The 10,543-nt window shown below is 26.2% G+C and overlaps 1 protein-coding gene across 2 annotated transcripts; it reads right to left on the bottom strand.

Moving 5' to 3' along the window:
- Positions 1–642: 642 nt before the first annotated feature.
- LOC122532021 (mitogen-activated protein kinase kinase kinase 7-like) lies at positions 643–9,653 on the bottom strand. Of its 2 annotated transcripts, none has more exons than XM_043660425.1 (9): positions 9,417–9,653; positions 8,594–8,819; positions 8,285–8,402; positions 7,818–8,147; positions 5,557–5,669; positions 5,167–5,456; positions 4,912–4,984; positions 1,919–2,172; positions 643–1,692 (listed from the first exon to the last, which is right to left on the bottom strand). In XM_043660425.1, exons 1-9 carry the CDS (start codon positions 9,492–9,494, stop codon positions 1,528–1,530), a joined length of 1,647 nt encoding a protein of 548 aa, XP_043516360.1. In that variant the 5' UTR covers positions 9,495–9,653; the 3' UTR covers positions 643–1,527. The 2 variants fall into 2 exon arrangements, with proteins under 2 accessions (XP_043516360.1, XP_043516361.1); XM_043660426.1 differs by lacking the exon at positions 9,417–9,653 and adding an exon at positions 9,191–9,283.
- Positions 9,654–10,543: the final 890 nt, after the last annotated feature.

Genomic DNA, 10,543 nt, shown 5'->3' with positions numbered 1-10,543 from the left:
GTGTAATTTGCATTAAAATGAATTAACGCTACAATTAAGAAATATATATATATATATTTTTATTGGATTAAAGGTCGTTGACTAGAATGGAAAGATACATTTTCAGCGATGCTAACCGAAGGTTTGTATTAATTAGATTATATTAATCGGACTGCTGACGATGTGTTGGTTTTATGCTTGATAAGAGACAGAGGTGATTCATGTAATTATATGTATTTTCTACATTTCCATATAAATGGAAATAAACTTGATGATAATGTCTCTGCTTGACGAAGACATATAAATCTCTGTGCTGTATTGTTCAAAAGGATGTTTAGTGACCAATGCTTACGTAATCTTCGTGTTTGTTTAGGAGTTAAATGTCGAGGAGATATAAAGAAATCTTTGTAAGTAGATGATGTTGTTTGTACTCAGACTCGTACTAAACTACGTAAAAACACAACGCGGAGCATCGTGGAGATAAAATAAAATCTGTAAATACAAAATCTTTAAATATAAAATGCAGTTACAGTTAATAATTAAAAATCGTTAATAATATTATCTAATAATTTCATGGTTAAAAATCATAGTTATAGCTATTCATTAAAGACAGAAAGTAAGAAAAAAGTATCGCATATATTTAGTAAAATGAATACATAAGCATTTTACACAAAAATATTTAATAATTTTAAAAAAACATCTTGCACTGAAAAATTGGTTATTTTGTTTTTATATATCTTTTATTGGACTACGTTAACTCGATGTCTAAACAAATCTTAACAACGTTATCGTAAAAAATGAAAATTTCATAATGAATAATTACCAGTGTACAATTAAATACAATATTTAATATTTGACAATGATGCTAGTTATTGAATATTTTACTGACTGTATAAATTAACTGTAATGACAAATAAGTATACATGAAGACAAATTAGATAACAAAATAATGATACAATGCCTTAATTATTACTTAATGTTAATTCTTATATAACAATATAATAACGTAATAACAATATATCACGCAGACAATTAAGTAATTATTGATTTTTCGATCGATAATCATCAATTATATCAATCATATTGGTCGAAACAACCTTTTCACTTCAACATCTTATCACTTTGCAAATCACAATTTAAACATTCTATCCTAAAATTTAAGTGAAGATTAAAATATTACGATAATTTGTTATTGCATTTTTTCAATGTATTTTTATATTTTAAAGCACGATAATAAAACACGATAAAAGCAAAAAATAATTTAAAACTATTTTGATAGTTTCCCTGTAACATTCACTTGAAAGATATACATACATAAATATACATATATATTAATAACCAAATTTTTACATAGTTTTGTTCATCAGAAAATGGAGAAACAAATTTAATAAAAGTTCTCGGAATAAAAATGCAAATGAAAAGGTTCAAGAAAAAATCGTTACTGCTCATGTTTCATTCGCTACAAAGAATGCAAGAGAAATTTATAAGACATGATGTAAAAAAAAAAAACCTTGTCTAACTCTTGTAACTCTTGTCTAATTTTGATATTCAAGAATGTCTCGAAGGATTTTGACAAGGTACCACGAACCACCCGCTGTTTCCAGAAACTGTCGGGCCAATTTGAGGATTATTTAAAAGGGGATTGTTCATCCTCTGGTTCTTCATGATTTCTAACTGGCGCTTCAAATTTCGATACAGCTTTATAAGAGACTCCTGTAAACCAGAAAGTAACATAGTATAAAAAGAAGAGAACTTTGAAGAAATGTAAAACAAACTAAAAGATTAATTTATAAAATTTTAATTAGTAAATTTTTCATCAAATTTTAAAATATTGAAATATTTTATATCATTTAAAAATTATTTTTTTATAACATCTCTATAAAGATAAATTATAAAATAAATTTCTTTCAACTAATAGCTTTTAACTACATCAGTTTACCTTTTCATCTTCAAGTTTTTTGAGTTCCTCTTGCTGTCTCAAACTGTCTATGGTCAAATTTTTAAGCATTTCATTTTTGTGTTGACCCAAGAGCGCTATCTCCGTTTGTACTTTCAAATATTCTTGAGCTAGCTGTTTGTGCTCTTCGAAAATTTCTTTGGATCTTTCACAAGTCTGATCGGGCGTCAATGGCCTTAGATCAGCATCCAAAAGGCGATAAACATTGTCTAAATCTTTGTCGGTCGTACTGTTACCTGTCAATTAATAATTATAACTGAAGTTAATCTCTAAATTAATGCAAGATCAATAGCTTCTAAATTTGGGCTTAAAATCAATTATATAAAAGTTAGCTGTACGTATTATACGTAATACGTATTTATATATTTAAATATATAATATACAATATATATAATTATATATTATATTTTTATATATTTTTTACATAAGTATATAAAAAGTTAACTTTGATTATAATAAAATTATAAAAAACATAAATTAGTTATTAAAAAAAAAGTCGATATATATAAAGATGTAGAAAGAAATGTAGAAACGAATATTTACGGTTTATTTTATTTTTCAAACATCCGTAAAATAAAAAGAAACGTAATTTTAAAATAGTAAACTCTGCTATTTCTTTCATAAACATTAAATTTGATTTAAATTTCTGAGTCCAATTCAGGAAGATAAGCATTGTTATGTTGGTTGAACACATTCTTAAATGATCACAGCAAAGTTATTGACTCTCTTACTTACATTAAATCTATTTTGAATTTAAATTAATTTTAGAATTTCTCAATTTATTTTAAGGAAAACAATACTATACAAGCATCTTAGTTTACTTAAAATACCTTCCTATTGTGTGTGCTAAATGTGATTAATTTAATATTTTTAATCCTGATTTCTTCAAAAAAAAAATGTGTGTTATGCAATAACAAACTTCAAATTTTTATTTAGTCGGCATATTCTAAAAATATAAATAAAATAAGTAAATAATTAGAAACATAAAGAAACATACAAATACAAAGAAATTTTTAAACAGAATTTGAATTTCCCATCAATTTAAAATCTAAAGTTTTCAACTTTAAATTTTTTATTACATTTGGTGGGTTCAGCTTCATGTTTCTTCTACATGATTATTCAATATTTGATCCTCTAATTTTGAATATCATGTAAAACAAATGATAAAAACTCTATCGGTCCACTTAAAGCTCTCCTAATCCCAAGCATTTCATCTTTTTATCAATGATGAGGAAGAAAAGAAATACAGAGAAAAGTACTAACGTAGCAAAACCCAGCACCGCTTTAGGGTATCCGTGGTGACGATGTTTGGGTATTCTTCGCACATTTCCAAATACTAGAGCCTGTCGAGGCTTCGTTCATAATAGAATCAAATAATCGTTCACATGAAAGATGTCACTCTCTGATTAAAATTTACCACGAACCACTCTTTGATCCAGAAGATGGAGATCGATCGTTCGTAAAAAATGAAAAGAAGACAGGTAGGAGGATAGGGAATGGGAAAATAATATTTCGAAGAAACGAAAAATTTCTTTTCAATAACGAGGATAAGAGAAAAAGAAGAAAGAAGAAAGACCGTCGTTCTTGGTGATGTGTCGGGAGAGCACTAAACAAACGTGCATCTATATTGGGCCTGGTGAGTCAGCTACACCTGCTTCGAGGTATCCCCCACCAGACAGGACAAGCAAGCACGAGCCAAGAAGAAAATACGGTTCTTCGGCTCTTAATTCATCTTCAGGGCTGGATTAAGTCGAAACTCTTTTTCCATATTGATACCACAATGAACAATTAAGATTCACTCAAGGAAAAGAACACCTACTCTGGATCGTTTTTCTTTAAAAAGTCTATGCTTTTGAGAGTTGGAAGCTATATGAAGAAGAAGTACATTTAATAATAGAAAATATATAATTTTGTCTAATCAAAAATATCAAAATGAAATATATAATGTTTTTACGACGTAATATATTTTGTTCTTCATATTACTATTCAAATCATTCAGCTTTTGCAAAATTAATTGATTTCTTTTACTGTGTTACTTTATAGTTTTATATGCATCCAGTCTAATAGAAAGTGCATGGTCTGTTTTTATTTACTTGGACCTTTTAGAGTAGAGCTTTTATTGTCATCGATAGGTATCAATCAAGAATAAATTCTTCTGATTAGTTGTTCATTAAATTTAGTATACTCGTACAATGTGACTGTTTTCGCGGGCCCTTTGCCAGGGTAGATTTCGTCGATCGACGAACTCCCAAGGTATTTGTCACAGTGAAATCACAACGTGCCAAGGTGCAATGTTTTAACTTCTTTCTATGATTTCGTTCTCATACAATTTTATATTGAAAGAAAGCAATATTTCTTCTCATTTATAACATATATATATTAACAGCAACATAAATTTAGAAAAAAATTATAAATAATTATAAGTACAAATAATAAAAAATAAAACAAAAATCTAGTAATAATTTAAAAAAAATTTTTTTTAATAAATTACTAGATTTTTAAAAATTTTAATTAATTTCTTACATTTCCAAATTATATTTTACGTGTTAAATGAGAATAGTTAAACAAAAATAAAACAGCATTTTGTAGAAATAAAATCAAAGTGTATACATAAATATAAATGTTAATTATTCAAAAAAGCAATCAAGTGATGACAATAAATTGCCTGAGCACATCACATTCCGCACTAAAAGGAAGATTTTGTGGAACATACGGAGAACGTTATTTTGGGATTAGAGTACTATCGCGGTGAGTCACAAATTCAAAGCTCTCGCCCCAAACGAATTCCCTTCCTCCGCAATTATAGAACAACGGCGAAGTTGTCAGTAAATAGCAATTATTTTGTTATATGCACATGATAAAAGAAAAAAAAAAAAGGATGTGTTCTACAAAATAAAATGATGATGATGAATATTAACAAAAATAAAAATGAGAGAAAGAAAACTTCAAATATTTCATCAAAATAATAAACTTACTTTGTGCAGTATTTTTTATCTTTAAAATAGGAGATTCCAATGATGGGTCAGAACTTGGTAATTCCCAAGCATTCTAAAATATAAAAATATGTTTGTATTAAAAATATAAATATAAATAAATGTATGATACAAACTTTAAAAGATATTTATACTTTCTTAAATATTAATTAATTTTTAAAAATTTGTAAATATATTAAAAATAATCGTTTTTAAAATACATAAAGAATCATTATATTTAAATTAAAAGATACTAACTGGATTACACTCGACATAAAGTTCAGAGAAATCTTTACTCTGAAATTTTTTAGTGGACGAATTGTTTGCTGAAATATTATTTTTCGGAGATGGATCTCTTAAATTGTAGAAAGGATTCGGTGAACTGTTTTTTTCATTAAAATTTTCCAACTTGTCTTTGGAAACGGGTACATCAGCTTTAATAGTACCATTGGCAGGATATCTGTTTATTTCGGAATCTATGGTATCAGTCACGTCCAAAGTATTATCTTTAGAAACCTGGTTGTCATTAACTTCCTCTGACTCAATATCTACAATATAATAACTATTGTATAATAATCACTGTGAATGTTTACATACATTTATAAATTTAATTTAAAATTATTAGTTATTATTAATACATGTACGAACTTTGGGAATATTCCACAGGTTCCAAATATCCACTAAAAAATTGTGATAAAGTTGTCATTATTTCTACAACTTCATCCATTGATGGTCTTTCTTCAGGAGATTTGTGCCAACATCTGAAATAATTATTTACTTATAAATATTTATTTAGAACGTAAAAAGACAACTAAAAAAACATAAAGGAAAATGCTGGCCAAAATCATATATATAAAAAAATTTATCAGACTCGTAGTAGACATAACAAAAAAATAAATTTTATTTCCTAAATATATCTCTTAATGAAAAAATTGTTTTCAAATCCATTGATTATATTTTTATAAATAATGTACCAGAACAAATAGGTTTAATTTTATATTAATTGCAAATCCTATTTCCTATGAAAAAATATGATTAAAATATGATTTTAAGTTTCTGTTTTTTTTTTTATTACTCAATTTTATTTTATTTTATTCAATAATTTATAAGACAAATTCGAATAATATTTTCCATCCTCTTTCCTGAATTCAACACTTTCCCTTCCACAATCTACTATCAATAAAGTTTATGATGAAAATAACTGGGAGCATTCTTAAATTTCTTGCAAGAAAATCCACTGAAACTGCCATAGGCAGTGATTTGAAAAACAGATCCTTCGAATGTTGAATCATCAAGTGAAACACGAAAGGGAAAGTAATCTCGCCATCTGGCACAGTGGAATCAATTTGTGGACAAATATCATTGAAGACAATTTCACTTACCACTAAAATTTGCTCCCAGTGCCTAACCATTGAAGGGGATGAAAGAGTGTATTGTTGTCCCAAAGGAGAATCCATAGTCGCTAAAAGACCTTAATTTCTTTAAAGAAAATTTTATGATGAACTATGTGCCCCAATCTTCACCCTCACCTAGGATAAAACCTAAAATTCATAAGAAGAAATTTAGAAAAGCCCTAATTAGAAGCACAGAACAATCTCAGAATGAAGAATTATGAAACTGTTAAAGTTATCCTAGCACCAAATAGATTGACCACCATCTTACATATACCTCCACTATTCTAAAATACCAACAATCAACCCAATATTCATATCCTTCAACAATTCTATATTCCCTCCTCAATTAAATTCCAGCTGCTTATTGATCAAATAACTGATGATTATTAATTTATCATTCCCTAGTTTCCTTAAGCTTAGACGTAATTATAAAACTTAGAATAATCAACCACATATTAGGATATATCAGAAATATTAATGATATATTAAATACTTATAAATTGAACTGTTCTCATTATATTTTATTTTTTTAATAATTAAATTTAAATTCATTTATTCAACTTATAGGATAGATGATTTAAGAAATAAAGTTTTAGAACAATTTTAACTAATATGTACACTTTCCTATCAAGAAAATTGAATATTTAAGAAGAAGAATAACAGATAGTACAAATAATCATTTAAATACTTTTAAAGAAATGTTCTATTCCAAAAAGGAAAAGGAAAAGACACTTGAAGACACTATATATAAGTGTAAAATTTCAACCTGTAAGGTAGTAATTTTTCACAATTTAAATTGTGAATGAATAGAAAATTCATTGCAGATTGTCATAATAATAGTGAAATTACACAATAAAATAATATCAACTCTTCAAAGAAGAATATTATACATGTACAATGTTTATACTGTGAAGAAAAGTTCATTTTATCGAAATTTAACAAAATGTTCCATTAGAAATGATTTGGGCACAGCATATTGAAATGTTATAAAAATATTATATCCAAAATATAATTAATGTAAAATATAAAATGGAAAATTGTTTAAAAAATTTGAAATAACAGTTAATCTACTTAAATATTTTTTTCACCTGAAAAGAAATTTCTTTAGTTACAAACAAGTATAATCATTGATTACTGATTAGCAAGAATTTTTAAAATTAAATGTTCAATATTATTTTTTAATAAAACTTTTTTAAACATAATAAAGTTATAATTATTTCAAATAAAATATGTTAAAATACATAGAATATATTAAATATAAATAAATGTATTACATTTTACATTTTAACAATTATAAAAAGCATTAATATTTGTTACATTTTTTTTATAATATATATATCTTCAAATCAATATTTTTCATCAATTAAAGTTATTTCTACTGCACAATTAGTAATACATATCACTATCAAAAAACGAATTCATAAAAAAAAAAATTATTTTAACTCTTTTAGATGAATTATTAGAACATGCTTTATTAACATTCACAGTAGAATAATTATAAATATTAATAGATACCTAGTCATGAGATCTTCAATTGGTTTAGGGCAATTTTCAATCAAAGGAGGTCTTTGTCCTACATGTACTGCCCACATTATTCTGTAAGCTGAACCACCAATCTCATCAAATGGTTTTTTCCTTGACAATATTTCCCATAAAATAACACCCCAACTAAACACATCACATTTCTCAGTATATCTAGAACCTTCAAACACTTCTGGAGCCATCCAAGCAGCAGAACCTTTGTTATTAGTCATATAAGTATTTAAATCACAAGCTGTACCAAAATCACAAATTTTAAGAGTTTGTCCACCCATAACCAACAACAAATTTGGTGGTTTTAAATCTCTGTAAATATAAATAAAATTTGTTTAATGTAATAAATATCTATAAATATAAATAAAATTTAATCATTTGAAAAAGTAAATTTTCAATTTGTTACATCATATTTTCAATAGGAAAAAGAATATATTTAACTTATTTACCTATGAATTAAAGGTTTTGGTTTCATATTGTGAAGATATGCAACACCACGAGCACATTGCAAAGCCCAACTCATTGCGTGTCCTGCAGTATACTGTGGCTGAGGATTACAATGTAAAACTGCAACATATTAATAAAACCAAAAAAAATTTTTTTAATTATTAGTCAATAACACTAGGAATATGAAACAAAGAAAAGCATTTAATATTTTGTTAAATTAATGAAATCTTGCATTATCAAAATAATAAAAAATAATTTAGAAATATACTTTATTAAAAATATAAAAGAGCTTCATAAAATCAAGTTAATACCATTATATAAAGAACCGCCTTCTGCATATTCCATAACCAGACAAACTGGATTTTTAGTACAGGCACCATAAAGTTTTACAATATTGGGATGCACAACTCTAGATAATTGTCTAACTTCTATAGTAAAGGCCTTTTTTTCACCTTCTGAGTTTATGTATTTTATAGCAACATATTGTCCTCTCCATTTTCCTTTCCATACTACTCCAAAAGAACCTTTTCCTACTACCTACACAAAAGTGGTTTGATATAATTTAATATTTTTAAAATTCAAAGACAATTAATATCTTTCTAAAAAATGACATCACGAATAAAGTATATTAAGAATGTTAGAAACTGCATAACCTCAACAAAATGAAAAAAAAATACAATAGTAGAAAAATTCAATATTTTAATTAATTTTTAAAAGTATACCTTGTACTCTACTGAAAAGTATTATTAATTTTTACTTTTACAAATTAAGAAAATGACATATATTTATATTTTATTAAAATAAAAAAATATATTCTAATTAATTCTTAATGATATTTTGAACGAAGATTTTTCACGTTGCGTAAATTAAAATTCCTAATATCAAAGTATAGAGTATAAAGTATCAACCTAAGCTTCGATATCAACTTGCTTAAAAAATATTGCGATCGCCGAGATATGATCGTTATTAAGGTTATATTTCAAACAAAATCAACCGATCAATAAGGATAAATTGTGAAAATCAAACGGAACTAGATGTGAGCGTTTGAAAAACGTTTTATTAAACAACAATAAAGATGTGAAAATCTGACTTGTCCGAACAATAAAGGAAAGTCACTAGATAACTTTTTAATACCTGCTCGGTTTCAATCTCATCGTAATTAATTTCTTCTACAAACTGCTGCTGATGGCTTACTAACTCTTTACCCGCCATCACACACAGTCGACATTACATTAGTTTCAGAGCACATTTAATTACCGGACATGTTTATCATAAGTAGATATTTGTTTAAACTCTGAGATCAAGCTCCTTTGATATTTTCCATTTTATTAACATTCAGAAGGCATGTGTAGCGAGAAAATTGTATCGATAGATGTCCATCATTCGATAGATCGATTTGTTGAAATACGATCCATCGTTAAACATAAAAAATATAATTGAATTTATATCTTGACGAAAACAGGAATATGAAATTATTTTGTTTAACCAAAACATAGCGGTTACAACATGAAACGGGAGTATATAGAAAAATATTTATACATACGTACAAAGTGAATGCTACGTATTTATTACTCAAAAGTTTACTGAATATGTGCTGAATATAATTTAATTGCTTGTTTTCGATGTTATGCGTGTCCCATATACATGTTTATATATATTCCAACTTGTAAATTTATTTATTACGTCATAAATTTATTAAGTTATTTTATCAAGAATATTAAAAATTGTTGTTATATAAATTATTAAGAAATGAACCTAGTTTTTACTTCTGCATGAATTTCAATTAAATATAATAATTAAAATATTAATATAGATAAAAATCAAAAACTATATCTATCACTCTTACATACATATTCCCGCGCTGCAATCTGATTTGCTTATATTAAATAAACAAGTAATTATATGTCATGTATAATTACATGTCAAATAATTTGACGCATAATCACATATTGCGGCATATATTAATTCACAGTGAAAACACTGTATCTAGATATATCATTTTATTGTTTGATTGCAATTCATTTAAAGTTACTACAACCTATGTACAAAATTTTAACACATTGTATATAACATAATAATAATAATATTAATGTATGATAATAATATTATTAGTACATTTGTTAAACACAAATAAAAATTAGTAAAAAAAATGTAGAGAAATTTTCATTATTTCACTGTGACCAATCGAAACGGCAATTTAATGTTTTGTTATGTAAAATCTCTTATGTTATTATAAACTTCTAATTTTATTAATGACTTAT

The sequence above is a fragment of the Frieseomelitta varia genome, unplaced genomic scaffold, assembly GCF_011392965.1.
Source record: "Frieseomelitta varia isolate USP_RPSP 00005682 unplaced genomic scaffold, Fvar_1.2 scaffold_433, whole genome shotgun sequence".
In the NCBI taxonomy this organism is placed as follows: Eukaryota; Metazoa; Arthropoda; class Insecta; order Hymenoptera; family Apidae; genus Frieseomelitta; species Frieseomelitta varia.
Note: the sequence above shows the minus strand (reverse complement) of the source record. Positions and strands in the feature narration are given on the sequence as shown.

Excerpts from the sequence above, each read along its gene's own strand:
- LOC122532021 (XM_043660425.1), bottom strand. The coding sequence starts at position 9,494 with ATGGCGGGTAAAGAGTTAGTAAGCCATCAGCAGCAGTTTGTAGAAGAA. Across the intron at positions 8,403-8,593 it reads AGGCGGTTCTTTATATAATG|TTTTACATTGTAATCCTCAG; the intron begins GTATTAACTTGA and ends AATATGTTGCAG. Across the intron at positions 5,457-5,556 it reads ACCTGTGGAATATTCCCAAA|ATATTGAGTCAGAGGAAGTT; the intron begins GTTCGTACATGT and ends ATTATATTGTAG.